The 18908-nt window shown below is 33.5% G+C and overlaps 1 protein-coding gene across 1 annotated transcript in view; it reads right to left on the bottom strand.

Moving 5' to 3' along the window:
• Nucleotides 1-18908, bottom strand: part of GLRA3 (glycine receptor alpha 3) — a gene marked incomplete at both ends in the record, with an annotated part of 72893 nt that overhangs the window by 24969 nt on the left and 29016 nt on the right. Inside the window, 3 exons of the mRNA XM_081333223.1 lie at nt 5746-5828; nt 7270-7493; nt 18197-18264. Of these exons, the coding sequence (XP_081189349.1) occupies nt 5746-5828; nt 7270-7493; nt 18197-18264 (375 nt within the window). The remainder of the gene's footprint in view (nt 1-5745; nt 5829-7269; nt 7494-18196; nt 18265-18908) is intronic.

The following is an 18908-nucleotide window of genomic DNA, read 5'->3' as shown; positions in this document are numbered from 1 at the left end:
TTGCAGGAATTGCAGAGAACCTGTTTGGTACAGCGGTTAAGATGCTGGCCTAGAAACCATGAGACTTCCAGACTTCCCTTCAGCACAAAAGCCAGCTTTGGACCAGTCCCTCTTTCAGATCAATCCATTTTACAAAAATGTTGTGTTGGGGGAAATTGGAGGCAGGATTATTAGATATGTTCATTATCTTGATTGTATGTATATATGTATGCATGTATGTATGGTGGGATAATAATAGAAATACCAGTAGAATTATTTAAAATCTTACAAGATGATGCAATTAAAGTACTACATACAGTGTGTAGGCAAGTATGGAAATTGTAGCAGTACCTCAAATACTAGAAAGGATCAATTTGTAAGAGCTGTAGTGGTGCAGTTGTTAGAATGCAGTGTTGCAGGCTGTCTCTGCCCACTGCGAGGAATTTGATTCTGACTGGCTCAAGGTTGACTCAGCCTTCCTTCCTTCTGAGGTTGGTAAAATGAGGACCCAGATTGTTGGGGACAATAGGCTGACATTTGTAAACTACTTAGAGAGTGCTATAAAACACTGTGAAGTAATATATAAGTCTAACTGCTATTACCAAATGCTATTGCTATTCCAAGACCAAAGCAAAAACAAAAACATAGTGCTAAGAAAAGACAAAACTACCAAATGCTTGCACTTATCACATGTGGTAGTAAGCTAAAGCTAAAGGTTTTGCAATTCAGATCTTGGGAATAACTGGAACTAAAACAGTCAGGTGTACAAGCTGGAGTGAAAATGGGCTTCCAATATCAAATCAAATCAGTTTATTACAGCCATATGAACAGAAACAGTAAAATATCCAATTGTATGCTAGATGCATACATACATGTATAAAAATCCACTGAACATGATCTAATGATGAATAAGAACACATATAATAAAATTATTTTTTTAAAAAAAACATTATTAAAAAGATATAAAAATAATATTTTCAAATACATTTATCTTATTTACGTTTCTGATAAATCCCTAGTGCTGCTGTGCAGAATCTAGCCACCTGTTCATCCTTAAGCAGCTACTGGAGATAAGTAGTGTCAGAACGGCCAGGATACCTATCGATTATTGGGAGGATATGGTTTTTTAAAATATCTCTATAGAAAGAGTATCGAAGGAATATGTATCCAATGGTCTCCACCTCTCCTGAGCCACAGGAGCAGACTTTTTCAGTCAATGCTATCTTTTTATCCTTGCTGTACAGGATGGCCAATGGAAGCGCATGGCACCGTGTGAGCAAAAATGCTTTGCGGTGTTTGCCAACTCCAACTTGCTAAGATAACTGGTGGAAGTAATAACATCTAATAGAGTCTGGAGCCTGAAACAGTGGACCTATTCCTAAGTCTGCTTGCCTCTCGATGTCCACTACCCTTTGTAGCAAGGTTTGTTTTGCTTGGTCGTAGTTTAATTTGAGTATTGAGGCTGGAGAGAAGTCTAGTTTGGCAAGATTGGACTCAACTGCCTTGATCCATGATGATGAAAATTTGTCTTGGAGGATTAATGGAGCCAGATATGTTTTAGCCAGATATTTAAAGAAGCTACACAGATTCTTGCTTTGACTTTTATAAATCCTGTCTCCAGGCATAGAAGTGCATTTTAGAGACAAAGCAGCATCTGGAGAATTGCTCTAATAAATTTGGACTGAAGTCTTTTCAATGGTGTGAAACATGAGGCTGAGGATCTGAGCAAGGTCCTGTAGTAGAGAAGCTTTGTGGGCAACTTGACCAGAAAGAGCTTAATTGTGGCTGGAACATAGTGTCCTCTCTTTGTGCAGAAAAAATTGAGGATGGTGTTCACTGATCTTTGACCAGAGGCAGCCTCATATTCTCCATGTGCTTTTCTTGAGCCAGTGGCATGGATGACCACCCCAAGTTACTTATGGTATATTATGACCATTAGGATACTATGAGTAGACTTTTGTCCTTTTTGCAAAAGACATAACCTTTGTTTTCTAGTAATTTATGTCCAGTTTATTGTAGTTTCAATACTGGACAAGGGCTCACAGGGCTCTTTTGAGGCCTACTGGTGTCCTGGAGAGGATCCCAGTGTCATCTGCATAGAGCAGCAGGGCAATACTTCGAACACCTATTTTTTGGAGGTGGTAATTTGGTTTATTTAACCATTTTACCATGTCATTTATATAAAAGTTGAAAAGCTTTTGAGTTTCAACTGACCTCAAGGGAAACCCTTGCATATTGCACCTCATCTTGAGGGATGTTTTAGTATGTAAGGCACGTAACAGATGGAGAAGCCTGTAATCAATTGAAGCAGCTTCCAGCTTCTCCCATAACTCACTCCTTGTAACCATATAAAAAGCTGCCTTGAGATCTATAAAGGCAGTGTATAATGTTACAGATCTATTTGATACATATTTTTCAATCAAAGGATGGAGAACTAAGCACTGATCTATGGTGCTCCTCCCCTCTCTAAAACCAGCTTGCTCTTCAGGAATCAAGTTCTCAAGATTCAGCCAATCCTTTAATTTATCTTGGAGGTGTTTGGTGTAGAGTTTGCTGATTATATTTAGCAGACTTATTGGTCTGCAATTGGCAGGGTCATCTCTCTTTTCCTTTTTATAAATTGGGACCACAATTGCCAAGCCCCAGTCCTCTGGGACATGGCTAGTGGAGTCGACATAGATGAATAGTTCCACCAGGACTAGTATTCACCACTCCATATTGTACTTTACTAGTTCAGCAGAAATAAAGTCAGCTCCTGGGGCCTTCCCAGTCCTGAGTTGCCCACTGAAGGATTTAATTTTAGACTCTGAAACTGGAAGCCACTCAGGTAAATCCTTCATTGTGTACGTTATTCTCTCACTGTAGGGGTCTTCATACATTCTCCGAAAGTGCCCAGGTTGTAGGAGGTATATGGGAGTCTAATGGGGTATATATTCTTTCAGAGTGGTAAGCTATTAGATGCCAGAATAAAGAAGAGTTATTTTGCTTTGCTGCCTCTTGATTGCTTAATTTGTTTTTTGAGTATGAGTAGATGTTTAAGAGTTGTTTCATTGCCATTTCCAGTCTCACTTTTGTACACCTTATATGCCAAGGTAAGAGCTTTTTTGGCTTCTACACAATCCTTATCAAACCATGGATAGAAGGTGATGCAAGGTCTCTTAGCTGAGAAGTTTCAGTCATGTACTACTAGTGGTTGTAGCTTATGAAGTATATTTTTATATAGTTCTAGTAAATGTTGAATAGGGTAGGCTGATATAAAGGGTGAGTGGATTTTTTGAAAGTTGAGGCTCTCGTCACCTTCTGGTCAAGTTGTTGGGTCCATTTGACCCAACATCTTGTTAGGCCTGCTGTAGAAATTGCAGGAATAAAATAGTCCCCAGAGGGTATCTGCCAGATAAAGGGCTTGTATACACAGTGGTTGATGATCACTTTCTAGGTAAGGTAGGACTTCAACATTTTCTATATAATGTAGTAAATCCATAGAAGTTAGGATATAATCAGTGGTGCTGGTTTTGGTCCCTACCATAAATATAAACTCACCAGGATAGTTGCCAGCCCATGAGCTGTCAAATATCAAATTGCTAACTTTTAACGGATTCAAAGAACTTCAAAAAGATTTTTTCTTTATTGTTTATAGAAAGAGTTTAGAATATACAGACCACAACATATTGTAGATTCCTCTTAGAAATGTGAGCAAAACTGGCTATCTGTCTGTTAAAGAATTTGTATAATACTAACAATCATCTAATATAACGGGCTATGGAACAACAAATATCTTCAAAACTGGAAAATATTGCATCAATCTGTATATAAAAACCTTATTTAATTCACATCCAAAATATTTCAAAATGCTGGTTCAGGGAAATTGGAAATTAAAATTGCTGCAAGAAACAAAACTTCAGAAATGTTAATGATACCAAAATGATAGGTGGGAGTGAGAAAGACTCAAGGAATTTCTTGTCAAAGGTAAAAATTGAAAAGCAAAATATAGCTGCTGGTCTGCTGCCAATAATAAAAAATAGCTAAGATTTTGTCAACAAGAACTTCCAACTTATGATAAGAGATAAAGTTGAAGAATCTTCCTAAACTTTCTCTTGATAGGCTTAAAAATTATAGGGCATGGGTGTCAAACTCGCCGCGTCATGTGACGTGTTGTGACATATTGCGACTCTTTTTGCATTGCCGGCAATTGGGTGGGTGCAGTTTCGGTATGATGAAACTGGCCCATGACACCCCTGTTATAGGGGGATGATGAATGTAGTCATGAAAAAGAGTCATCTGTTACGTGGAAAAAATACTATGATAGATCTAAACAAAATATTAAAATGCAAAGAAACCATACTGACAACAACACAGTACTATGATTTTATTAGTTACATAGTTGTGAAAATTGAATCAGAAAGTCTGAACATAAAATAATGTGTTTGAACTGTGATGTGACAAAATGGTTGAGAATAATGTGAACCAGAAGAAAAACAAAAAACTCAGTACTAAATAAAAGAAAACAAGAAAACTCAGGGAAAGCACTAATAACAAAACTATAGGTAACCATTTAATATAATGTGAAGTCAAGACATTTTGAAAAGACCCTGATGCTTGGAAAATGAAAAGCAATTGAAATAAAGGCTGACAGAAGACAAAGTGACCACAATCTCTCACAAATATAAGCTTACAAGTGCTGAGGGAAACAGTTACTGCCAGACAATCCTGAGTTAGAAAGAACTGAATGAGAACAGCTGCCATTTGAATCCCTCCTATCTTCATATTTTATATGAAGACCGCTGATGAGCTACATGTTTTCCTCAGATATATAAAGAGAAGAAAAAATATGTGAAATAAAACATGGGTTTTGTACTAATGTATATATATAATGAATGTATACAATAAATGATGAAGTGTGTTACTTTTCTATGAATTAGATGTAATTCACCTGAGTCCCCACTCTGGCACCATTTTTTCTTCCTACCATTTTTCCATAAGTGCAGGGTCATCTTTTTCATTAAAACTGAAATAGGGTTTGGGTTTAGGGTTTTTCATCAGAGTGAAATAGCATTGACCTGGAAATGTTTTGGCTGATTTTCTATGCCAAAATGACCTTGACTCACATCATGATTATGTAGCACACCTAGCTTCCAGAACTGCTATTACTTATTTCTTCTTTACTAAAAAAACTAATATCAGTTGCATGAAAACTTTCTCAGACATAATTTTGGCCCAAATTCTAAATAGGGTTCAGATGCAAAGTGGAGTCAGTGCAAATACAATTCTTGAGAGAGTAGCCCTACTTATTGCCCTGGCCATTAACCAAGGTTAGTTTGGAAACAGTAAGGCTTAAAATTCAGGTATGAGTGTGGATTTTGATGGCTAATTATTGGCTGAAAATACAAATTTCCCAACAAAGTTGACATCTTCCCCTCAAGCTGAAAATTGCTGGTATAGCCGAAGTTTGTCTCATATAGGTTTATGAATATTTTCACCCTAACTAAAGTTCCCCATAACAAATGGAGATATTTTGTATCAGAAAACATTCTTCTCTGCCAAGATTATGTAATCTATAATGTTTTTGTTTTTCCCCCAAACATTATTACTCAATTGAATGACCACTAAATGTATTGGGACTTCAACATGCCAAATTTCTTACTTCACTGGCTTGGAATCCTGAGAGCTAAAAAAAGTTTCCTGCACATGGAAGTTCATATTATCCCAAATAATAGCATATAATGTATCTCATGGCTTTTTTCTACGAATAGATTATTTTATACTTACAGCTTTCCAGTTGCATTATACAGGTTTGGACATCCATTGGGAAATTTTTGAGATCCATTGGACAGGAAAGTATTAAAGTCAACCTGATAGAATGCAAAGAAAATGAGGCAAAAAGAATACTTTCTTCACATATATTTCCTTACATCCATCTACAATAAGGAGAAAAGTTGGCAAATCCAGCATATGTATAATTAATACAAAACAATAAACTGCAGTTCATTTAAATGATTAAATATTATAAAGTTGTCTTTGTATTAGACTCCAAGTGCCTAGAACTGATTTTAAAACTGCAATTCTGCCACACTTTCTTGGAAACAAACCTCATAAAATCAGAAAAACCTATTTATGAATAAATATCTTTAAACTTAGTAATTTTACAGTATTCTCTGTGTGCAGTTTGTGCTTATGTTCAGCAATATGGTACACATAACCTCATTCTATGTAGCTTTCTTAGTGATTTGTGAAATTATTATTAAAACAACATATTCAGTCTTTCAAATAAAAATCATATGAACCATTTCTGTTACAAAGAATATTAATCCTTAATTTCAAATAAGAGTAGCTTTGTTATCCTCTGTACACTTTAGACTTAAAAATCTGGGAAAATCAATGAAAGAATTTTGACAGAAGATATATAGTATAAAGAACAAATGATTAGAAAGCCTAATCCAGATACATTTTGAAAAAAAGTAAATATCTTTGAATAAGCACAGAAGTATAAAACCCTTATTCAGAATCAATGTAATCTACAACATGTATATTCTGCAATGTCTTGTATGCTAATAAACTATAACTTAGACCTAATGTACGCAATGAAGATATGGAACATTTAAGGAAAAGGAAGAATGTTTAAATATTGGATGTAGTTATATGACAGGCTTTTGATAGCAACAAATATAGAAAGCTTAGAGCAGGAGGATACAAACTCTTTAATTGTTGAGGGAAAATTGAGAAGTTAAAAATTCTACTAAGGTGTTTAGTAATTGTTATTTATAATTACTGATTTTGCCCCTTTTTACTCCCTTCCCTAAAAAATTCTGAATATTATGGTTGTACTTTGTAGAGGTATTCTGGGAATGTAAAAGAAATGGTGATGTTTGCTGAGGTGAACATGTGTGCTTGTTGTTTATAGCAAGAAGCAAACAAGAACGAAACTGATCCATTCTCCAAGAATAAAAGTATAGAAGTTATGACTTTTGTTATCACAAGATATCCAGTGTCTGACTTAATTTTACACTAAGAATTAATACATCTTATCCTTAGAAAAGTTCTGCCTTTTTGTTTTCAAATTTAAAATTTCCAATATTTTGGGGGATCAATTAGTTTTTATATTACTTATGACATTTGAATCAATCTTCAATAATTGCACAAGTTATTTTATATCTTGAAGATCAAGTTATATACTTATATACATCAATGTGAAATATGTACAGTCTATAAAAGCAACAATATTTATGCCTAAATGGAACTTGGATTATAATGAAATTGTGTCATAACCTCATATTTTTGTGCTCAACAATTTACCTTATAGAATAAAGAACATTTCCATTTTTAAAAATTCGAAGCAATTTATTGTCAGTTGTTACTTCGTGAAAGTTGGCACCCTTCTCATTGGCAAAAAATAAATCAGGTTTCCAGATTGAATCCAGCATGGATGGATCTAAATCTAAAGAGTCATCTGGATATTCACTATAAGCAAGGCGTGGATCATTCCAGTTCTGACGAAGAAAAATGTTCACTCGATAATCCTAAGGAAAAAAACAAAAAATGATTTTTTTATTGTTTCATTTAATTGAACAATATGTAGAGTATTTAATTAACTTTTCCAAAAATGAAAACCAATTATTTAGCCTTACACCTATTTTAAAGATATACTTTTAAATATTAGGCATATTATTGTATAAAACCTAACCAATGAATGGGCACATTCTGATCTCTATTCTCTTCAGGAATTTGTATAAAAGCAAAGTTCTCAAATTCTGTATAAACACAAAGAGAATATTTATAAATAATTTCATGTTTGTGTAAAGAGGTTACTAAATAAACCTTACATTTTCTCTTCTTATTCAGCATTTATCAGAAAGAAATAGAATTTATTTTTTTAAATTAACAAAGAAACTGATTGGATTCAGATATTGTGCCATATCATTAATTTACTTAACAATCATTTCACCAAATAACCAGATTTTGCTGGATTCAGTAACATACAAATGTCAAAGAAGCAAGCTTCATTTTAGTTTAGTTACAAGCCCATTCTCTTTTTATATGTGCACATATGTCTGTATGTGTAAGAAGTTCTTAATGAAACTTTGGAAATAAATTTGGGACAGGTGACAACAATATGCGTTTTTAAAAAAATATATTTTATTGATTTTTTAAAAATATAAACATATTGATATTTGGTAAACAGCATGTTGTCTGGGTTTATATTTACAAAGTAATCACTAACGTTTAATTTCTATATTCCCAAATCCACATAATAACATTTCTTGATTTTCTCTTCTTCCAATAATATTCTCTTTGGAACCTAATAAATAATTAATAAAATAATAATTAATAAAATTCTTATTAATTTAATAGGTAAAGATTAAATATAAAGATTTTTCTAAAATTTCTACCAATAATAATCTCATCAATATCATGTTTCTTTTCTATCTGGTCATCTTGGTTATCTCATCACAAATCCTGTTTACAATTCTTATTTAAATTTATTTTCCCTACAATGTTCAAAACATTTCTACTGGTTAAAATTTTCCCAGAATTAATTACCTTAAAGTATTTAAATCTATTTTCATATCTTAAAAAATAAATAAGAAGAAGACACAAAAGAAAGACATAGAAAAAGAAAAGACGTGAGAGAGTAAAAGAAAAAGAGAAGGAGAAGAAAAAAAGAAAATAATTTACTACTTAAAATATGTATCCCTCTTGAACTAGTATACACTTATTTCCAAATTCTTTATGTTCTTTTTACCTATAATTAAACCTGTGTTTAATCTTTAAATTTTCCATTTAAATCCAATCATCTAATCTTTTAACTCTATTCAAAACATTTTGAATAGAGTTATCTAATCTCAATGTCTCAATTTTGTCTATGCTCCCAGAGAAAGGTGTGAAGAAGCTGCCAACCCTCGCTGCGTGAGCTGGAGATGGGCCGATATTATCTCCTCAGTTCCCACAATGGACTTAACACTTGGGGATTGGCTATCCCACATGGGGGGGTATCAATCTATGGGGTGGGGTCCTGCTTGGGGACACTATAATCTATTGTGTTGTGCGGGAAATCTCAGATTCTGTCTATTATGCCTGCTATCTCCTATTCTTAATAAAAGTTCCTGCTTGGAAGAAATTGTTTCCAAGAGTTCTGCTTTCTTAAGATGTGGCTTGAAGTAGGTCCTGACAATGTCTTTGTAAAAATATTTTGCCCCTTCATATTCATTGAAGATTTCTCTCATCTTCCCTTGTCTCCCCATTTCTTGTGGTACTCCCAAAGGCTCAGCAATCCATTTTGTCAAATCTTTTTCCTCATCCTCAAATTTACTTTGTAATCTTAGAGTTATCTTTTCAATATTCAAAGTAAGTCCTTCTCCACTTGAGTCTCCACTAGCTTATATTCAGTTGTCTGCTTTACATGATCTCTCTCTCTCTTTGTTTTCTGATCATTTGACTGTTGTGAGGTTAAATTGAGAATGCATTGATTTAAATTTTCAAATTCATTTTTAATTTCATCATGGTTTGAAGTTAATATCATTTGCAACAGAACAAACATTTCCTCCTGGTAAGTATTTATTTTTTCTTGGTATGTTGTTTCTGCAGATCTCTGATGTTCCATAATGACCAAAAGTCCTTTCTCTGCCAATTACTTTAAAGTTGCAATTTAAAAAATATTTATAATCCAGGAAGGACAATTTTTTCTAAGTTTTGTAGTTCTCACTTTGTAGATAGTCCACAATGTTCTCATTTCTTTTGTAACAGCTGCTCTTTCTTTAATCAACACCCTGAAGTTCATAACAAGAGGTTTTTGTTTCTGGGCTGTATATTTGAGCAGTATTTTCCTCGACCACTAGATGTCAGCACCAGTCAATTTTTCAATTTTTCCCCATAAACTTAATTCACTTCTTCAGTTTAGAGGAGGGTGGAACAAAGATACCCTCCCTCACTTTCAGATTTTTACTTGGGATTTTTTTTTCTTTTTTTCTCAGGAAATCAGTCAGGTAGGAGAGAGAAAATCAATATTCTTACCCAGTTCAGTCACATTGTTTACAAACATGCTTAGTTTAGTACTTTTTGGCTTCGGCTGCATGTAGCCTGGGCTAGACTCACAAATGACGCTAGCCTTTCTTCTGTCAGTTTTTGGAGAGCTTTTCCCAGACATCTGGATCAATCACTGTATCCCCAGGATTGGCTGGGCTTCCCTTCTTCCTTTCCACTTTGGCTTTGGGACCATTTAGGGTCCCCAAAGAGGGAGAAATCAGCTGTAGGAATCAGATCATCTTGATCCCTCAGCTAGTGTGCTAGCTGCGCAGAACCAGAAGCCAAAAATATGTTTTAATAGCTGTACATTTGCAGGATTTTTTTCAAGAGTTAAAATCATGATTTCCAAAGGTATAATAAGTAACTAGGAATGCAGAGCTCCAGGTTCAAATTACAATTGCTATGAACTATTTTACTGTTTAGGGACACGGTGGCTCAGTGGGTTAGGACGCTGAGTTTGTCGATCAGAAGGTCGGCAGTTTGGCGGATCGAATCCCGAGTGCCACGTAGCAGAGTGAGCGCCTGTTACTCGTCCCAGCTTCTGCCAACCTAGCAGTTCGAAAGCACGTAAAAATGCAAGTAGAAAAATAGGGACCACTACGGTGGGAAGGTAACAGAGTTCCGTGCGCCTTTGGTGTCTAGTCATGCCGGCCACATGACCACGGAGACGTCCTTGGACAAGTGCTGGCTCTTTGGCTTTGAAACGGAGATGAGCACCGGCCCCTAGAGTCGGAAACGACTAGCACGCATGTGCGGGGGAACCTTTACCTTTACCTTATTTTACTGTTTTACTATTTTCCTCATGTCAGAGGAAAAGGGTGAATAAGAGAAGAAGGTATAGCTGACTGATTTAGGAAACTTGCCACTTTAAGACACCTAGAACCATAGCCTACCTCAAAATGAGTGTGTACAGTGAGGAAACTGGTTGGAAGAAAAACAAGTTAAAATCTTCCAGTTGTTGCTAATGTAGTAGTTATATTTTGAATATATTTTATATTCATTTAAAATATATGTAAGACTTTAAAAAAATGAAAAGTCCTTTCTTCTCCAGCCCTTAATTTCTTTCTCTATATTTTTCTCTATATTCACCTGATCAATTCTGACAACTTCTCCAACCATAGAAACTGCTTAGTGAGTCATGAAGGCAGAATTAAAATCCTTGTGGCAATGTTGGCACTTTCTGAAATACAGTCTCTGATGATGTTCATTGACAGCTGAACATTTAAGAGTTTAGATATGACCTCCCTTTCTGTTCTTTGAGATAGAATGTATGTTCAGTGACCTATTCAAGATTATGTATGCACCTTTAAGCCATTCAGCCTTACAGGACATAAAATAATGGCTCAATTTTTATATTCAGTTCTATTGTAAAATTATCTCAGTGCTCACTTGAATCTCCCTGAAGAATATTTTTATTTTCATAAATTCCTAATGAACATGGCAAAAGCTGGCAGGAGAGGACTGAAGGTAATTCATAATAATTATATTAATTTGACCAAAGTCACAAAATAAAAAGAAAGTTCTTACCTTATTTCAGTTTCAGAGATAAATTGATTCCCTTGCATTAAAATATAAGCTTTAGTGTTGACCATTAAATGAACTTTTTCTATTCTGCTCTCTTATTTTCTGTTCCCACTTTTGTTTCACAATTATTACAAATTTCATTTTGGCTTTGATTTTTCTTTCAAAACAGTTATGTTAGCTTGCTAAGAACAACTACCAACAACTCCTGGATTTTCAGTTTGATTACTATTGTTCAGAATTGAGTGAATGCATACTGATCTCAATTTTTTTAAAAAACTAACTTTTTACTTTTTAAAAAAATAACTACCAAACTGAATTTGGTAGAATGGTCCTGTGATTAAAAACATAACAAATTCATAACCACGAGACATAGCTGCTTGAAGTTGAGTGCAATTTCTGGTGATAACATGGATGTGTTCAGACAGTTTTCTTGGAAACAAGAAATAGAGGTTTGTCACTGCATTTTAAAGGAAATGTCTTAAAACATGTTTAAAAATTTAGATAGACCTCAGGGAATTCTAAGTTATATCCTGCTTCTGCTTTTGGAGAGCCAACAAAAGTGACTGAGTGGTGGATGAGATTGGAGACACTTATTTTATATATGGAGGATTCTTCGTGCATATCATACATTATATCTAGTAGTTTGCTTTATTTATTTAAAATGTTTATATTGTACTTATCTGAAACTTGAGGATTTATGTAGAATAAAAGAAATAAGAATAACAGGTATTTGAATAATGCTACATACTTAAATCGTTCAGGCTAGTAGAACTCCAAAGGAAAAGTGCTGTTTCATTTTCATATTGAGGCTAATAAAATAGGAAAAATGTTCAATACATACAATGGCCATTTACATTACATTTACTTTTGTAAACTTTGCTGATGTCCTCTGTCCAACAGGAGAAATTGAACATGATAATAATAATGGAATTCTGCTTTTCATAAACTATTTTTTTTAAAGCTGCAGTTAGACTAATCTAAGGGCAGGAGTTTATTCCCTAGGCTCATTGCTAAAACACATGTAATTGACATAAACAATATAGTATAGATCTTTGAAAATAATGGAACAATACAAGCACAAGGGCTATTTCATACCAGTTTATTACTCTAACTGCCCCCATTCTGAATGGAGAGTTATAACTATTTCAAAAGGAATTCCTTTCCCATATGTGCAAGACATTCTTTTTTCAAGCTGTATATAAAATGTTCTTTACAAGTTCTTCTTGCAGCTTTACTTATCTTTAACTTTGTAATAGTAGTCTGAGTGTTTCTCTCATTAAACCTTTTTTGAAAAAATATGTCACTTCAGTTCACTAAAGTTTACTCTAGACAAAAGAACATGGATTGAAAATTGCTTCGTGTGCTGGAATGAATGGGAAACTTATGCTAAGTGGAATTTCTACATTCAAATGGAGTTCTAAATTAGTTTTCAGTTAATATGTTTGCAAAAGAATTCAGTTAGTGCTTACAGATGGTATTTAATGCAATCTCAGCAAGGTTATAATCAAATATGGTGCTTCATGCTTTTATATTGTCAATAATTAATGTAGGAATGAATAGGTTCTACTATGTGGCTTTATTTTTAAAGAGATTCAGGCAAAAGGACCTGTCTCAACTAGATCTCCCAAGAAAGCAGAACTCCTGAAACAGGCATTGTTTCAAAAGTAACTTTTATTGAGAGTTAGTGATAGCAGGAAGACAAAGCAAGGTCTGAAGATTTCACATGTGAAAGGTTACAACAAACAGCCTATTCAGGTTCCCTCTCCCCAATGTCCAACTGTCCATTTGAAATCCAGCCAATCCATAGGTACTAGTTTGTTTTGAGAACCTATGATTTAGCCCCCTTCTCAAGATCTCTCTCTCTCTCTTCATTTCCCAACGGTCCTAGGCTCAGTTGTCTGGAGATAAGACAGATGTTTTCAGACCACATTCCTTTCAGATGGAAGGAGGGCAGAGAAGAGCAAAGCAAATACATTTTCCCCAACCAAGCAAACCCTCCCCCAACAGAATAGCAGGCCTTTGAGATAAGGCTGAAAACAGGAAATAAAGATTTGCCCCATGTTTGGGGCCTAGCAAGGTAATCTAATAGTTAACATATGACACATATCTCTCCCCTTGCAGAAAGCTAACAAAGCGAGAGAGAACCTGTGGCTCAAGAGGTAAATACACTGCCTAAGGTGCAATCAGCCCAGGTTCGAATCTCAGAAGGGTATGACTGACTGATGAAGACTAATGAGTCAGAAATGTATCTCAGCCTCCCTTAATTCTTTGTTAGTAATTTACACTAATATATGAACTGTCCGGTGTGACTACAGCCTGTTCGATGGCCTTTGAGATAAGGCTGAAAACAGGAAATAAAGATTTGCCCCATGTTTGGGGCCTAGCAAGGTAATCTAATAGTTAACATATGACACATATCTCTCCCCTTGCAGAAAGCTAACAAAGCGAGAGAGAACCTGTGGCTCAAGAGGTAAATACACTGCCTAAGGTGCAATCAATATCAATATATAGATATAGATATATATATAACTATGAAATAAGTGGGTAAAGGCTGAAAGGTGGAAAGGTAGAATTAAAGGTGGAATTTTGAGACCATGCCAAAAATTAGAGAATCTTAATTAAAGAACTCTGCTATCCTCATACCTTATAATGGTGTATTCTAGCAACACAGATACCAAGCAATATTTTTGTTTTGATTTGTTGAAAATCTTAATTAGAATAATTAATGCTATTTCTAATCTAATTAGAATTACAATGGTTTTGTCCTTCTTATTGGATAATGTAGTTAGCTGCCTGAAAATCTTGGAGAAGGTAGAAAAATTAATGTGATATTGAAATGAAAAATATATGTTCTTTTGAAAATCATCAAAATATTTTCTGAACCTTAGCTATACTTAGCATTACAAATTTCAGTAATGCCTTTTTTTTTTTGCTGTGATAAATTTATTTGACAGGGATGAATTCACTAATAAGCTACATGCCCAAAGGTGTGATTGCTGATTGTGACTGCAGATGTACTAATTTTTATGTAATCCCCATGCTTATGCTTATTTCTAGTGAAAACCTATCACTAAGTAACTGAACTAGTGGTGAAACAATTGTTGAGAATTCACTTGGCAACTAAAGTATGCCAGCTTTCTGCTATTTTTACATACTTTATCTTTACATTTATCATTATCCTGAAGTGATGCTAAAGTTATGACAGAAATGTATTTAATTTGCATTTTAACATGAACTTCCTAACTGACACTTTTCCAGCATATAACAGCTATGCTGGTTAGGCTAAAGATCCATTACTTTTTTTCCATGGACCAATGAAAAGTCCCCAGGGAGGACTTGAGTGTAATAGTATCACCCCCTCATGGTTTCTAGCAATTGATAATGTTATGCCTTTTTTCTCTTCTTTTGGAAGTGATATATTTCCACTTATTTTCTATAACTATGTTCACCTTTTTTAAAATTCATCTGCTTTGATCGCCATCTTTGCCAACAAATTCATTGAGTTAATTATGCACTGTGGGTAACAGCATTTTTTATCTATCTTGAATCTTCCACCCTTAACTTCAGTTGCTTCAAGTTTTGAATAGGAATAAAAACTGATATCCATAATAATAATAATAATAATAATAATAATAATAATAATAATAATAATAATAATAATAATAATAATAATAATAATAATAATAATAATAATAATAATAATAATAATAATAATGTTGGAAGGGACCTTGGAGGTCATCTAGCCCAACCCCCTGCTCAGGCAGGAAACCCTATACCATTTCGGACAAATGGCTGTCCAGTCTCTTCTTAAAAACCTCCAGTATTGGAGCATTCACCACTTCTGGAGGGAGGTTGTTCCACTGGTTAATTGTTCTAACTGTCAGGAAGTTACTCCTTAGTTCTAGGTTGCTTCTCTCCTTGATTAGTTTCCATCTGTTGCTTCTTGTCCTACACTCAGGTGCTTTGGAACATAGTTTGACCCCCTCTTCTCTGTGGCAGCCCCTGAGATATTGGAACACTGCTATCATGTCCCAATATCTCACAAAGAAGTCAGTGTTGGCTTCCAGCAACAAATAGATAGATGGTCTCCTGGCCCATCAGGTCTTCTAACATTGTATAACCTATCTTGCTGCTGGTGGCTCTTTCCTTTTTTCCTCCACCTTTCCCAAAACTATATATTTATCATGTGATCTAGATTTTCATATAATATGTCTAAAATATTATAATTTAAACATTGTCATTTACCCCTTGAGTGAGAACCGTAAATTGATTTATGTCTTTTCTTGGTTATGCATGGTATTGTTAGGATATCCATGGAATTCAGGAGTCTTCTTTTACTGTGATTATCAACCAATTAAATTTCCTTTTTCCCTCTATACAATAAGGCACAGCTGCTGTAATGTTCCACACTAGAAAGTTATTGCAGCATTTTAATCACTTACTTGTCCTGTATAACACTTTCCTATTATATAGTATATGGTTTGAAATAGATAGTCAGAATCATGCAATTCTCAGGATGCACATACCTGAAGACATCATGAAACGCGCAGTTTTATTTATTTCCAAATAATCCCCTGAATTCAATATTTTTTCAGATTTAATTTTAAAAAAAATACATTTATAAGATTTATATAGCAGGCAAACAAAAAAACTAATATACAGCATCATAAATCAAACACTTCAAGAACAATAATTAGCAGGATAGATTATATTAAGATGATGTGTATAAACTTGATCTCACAATTAATGAGTTTTTCGAAAATAAAATGCCATGGGAATGAAATTAATCCCATTGCTATATACTATATTCTCCTGATCAAGTCACCTGTGTGACAGTCATAAATTCAAAAACAAGGAAAATAGTAACATTTGGTTTCTGCTTATACTGGGCCACTGGTGACCTACAAAGTGCTATTGTGCAAAAGGTTTTTCCTGCTCCTTCCATTAATAACTTTATTTTCTATTTTTTTTAAATTGAGAAACAGCACAGTGGTTAAAATTAGAAGGGAAGTTTGGAGTAGAGAATCAATGGAAAGATGAAGCAGTGTTGTTTTGTCACTGTATAGAAGCAGACTTGGCACATCTTGTATTTGTTAGGCTGAGCTTCCTGGAACTGCAACAATATGCATACCGGAAGATGTAGCTTGCATGATAGATTGTATAATATGTATGGTTTCTTTGAACTGATATACGGTATAACACTAATCTTAGAAGAAATCTAATGTGAGCATGTGGGGTTGGTGTTTGGAATGGAGAATTATGATAAATAATAATATATGCATGATCTAGTATTTAATAAAATACTTAAATATTTGAAATGTATTGTAATAGACTTAATTCTATTAAAATGGTTATTGTTCATTGCATAATTCTTAAAAGAACAGAGTGAAACACTACTCCTTATCTGATGTTACTATACAGTGTACATATATATATATGTATGCATAGTGTATACTGTATCCATTGTATGTTACTCTAATTTAAGAATAATTCCATAATCTCATTTATACTCTGTATATTCATGCTTCTGAATAATCACTTTGCTGCAGTACTTTTCAAAGCTTCTCTGCTCCCAGCTCATGAAAAGGGCATTGTTCTTCTTTGTTCATAGGATGATCATGTATTAGGATTCATATTGCACATTTATATGAGATATGATACAAGTTCATAATGATGATGATATCATAACATACCGATTGTCATTTTCACATAATGATAGTTACGTCATGGAGTCCTGTTTTGTGTAAACTGGGCCTAAAATCAATTGTACTGATAAATTATATCTACGTACCTTTTCCATTCTATTTTTAATTTGTATAATAGAAACAAGCAAGATTTAACATATTTTTTTTTAAAAAAATAATTATTAACTGATAATTAAAATACACATGCATCCATTATTGCTAAATGAATAACCAAAACAGGAAGAATCAAATGACACCTCTTTATATAAAACGTTTGAAAGATTATATAATGTAAAGGGACTGTTTTACCAATACAATCTTTTCTTTGACAACTAGTTCCAATATAACTAGATATTAGTGAAATTGTCTGATCTGAATCTCTAATCTCTGTAATGTTTTCAAAAGTAAGCATGCATCTATAGAATGATATCCTACTAACTAAAACTACATTAAAGTACTACATATATGTGATGCATAATGCATATAAATAGCCTAGTTTAATAATTATTTATTTATTTATTTATTTATTTATTTATTTATTTATTTATTTATTTATTTATTTATTTATTTATTTATTTATACTGTATATCCATGATGCATAATTATTATGCAATAAATGCATAATATTTTTAGTTGCTCCACCACCTATTCTTACACATATTTAGGGACTTATTTCAAATTCATTTGTGTACAATGGTCACTCAAATATGTTGTAGTTAGATGGTTAGTTTCCTATTGAATTATAACATTTATCCTGTTGTGACTTTATAGTGCTACATCATGGTATTTTTATTTTATTTTACCTTAAATTAATATTTTATCTTTATGATTATCTTTATTTTATGTATGTTGTACATATATTTGCTGATATTTCTTTTAAACTTATATTTGTCTGTGTGTATAATGTGTTTTATTAGTGTCGTACATCAGTGATGCCGTATACTAAATAAATAAACTTTAATATATTGAATTTTCCATAAAGAGCATCTTACCATTGTTGTTTCTGCAATGGATCCAAAACTATTAATGAAGATGTTGCATGTAACATTTACTGGAGGCCCTATAAAACAATAAGGCATGAAGAAATCAGTGTCTACATGAAAGTGAAGTTTGTACTATTTTTCAAGATTTATTAACAGGCTAATTTTCAGTGGAAAAGAAAGATATTTTGAGGATGCAGTTTGAATGTTGAATATTATACTGCATGGTAATCATGTGTCTATATTGGGTTGATACTGATAATTCTTGCAATCCATTAGTAATTGACCAAGCTGCTAGAAGTATTGTTTCTGAACAATAAAGAATTCATGAGCATTGAATCAAATATTTGGATGTTTTTGAAAGATAATTTTGTGCAACTTGTTGAGTTGCTGATTTTACGTTGAGGGATACAATAGACAATGTAGTTCTAAAGCACAGTGACTAAAAGTGATATTATTTCACAAAGCTATTCTTCCAATTCAAACCAATCCAATTCAATACTTCTGAAAGGTAATAAGGTAATAAGGGAATTTCATGCCAGTGTCATGATCCACACATGTTTTACATTGTAATTGCAAATATTTAGAGGCAAAAATTCTTCTATTTAAAAATTCAGTGCACAAATAAAATGTAAAATATTTCCAATAAATGACATGAATATACTAGTAAAAGGGTATTCACTCCATTTCTGGGCAATTATTATAGTGTTAAAATGTTTTTTTA

This window comes from Vipera berus (genome assembly GCF_964194415.1).
Source record: "Vipera berus genome assembly, chromosome: 7".
In the NCBI taxonomy this organism is placed as follows: Eukaryota; Metazoa; Chordata; class Lepidosauria; order Squamata; family Viperidae; genus Vipera; species Vipera berus.
The sequence above is the reverse complement of the archived record's forward strand: the minus strand, read 5'-3'. Positions and strand labels throughout refer to the sequence as shown.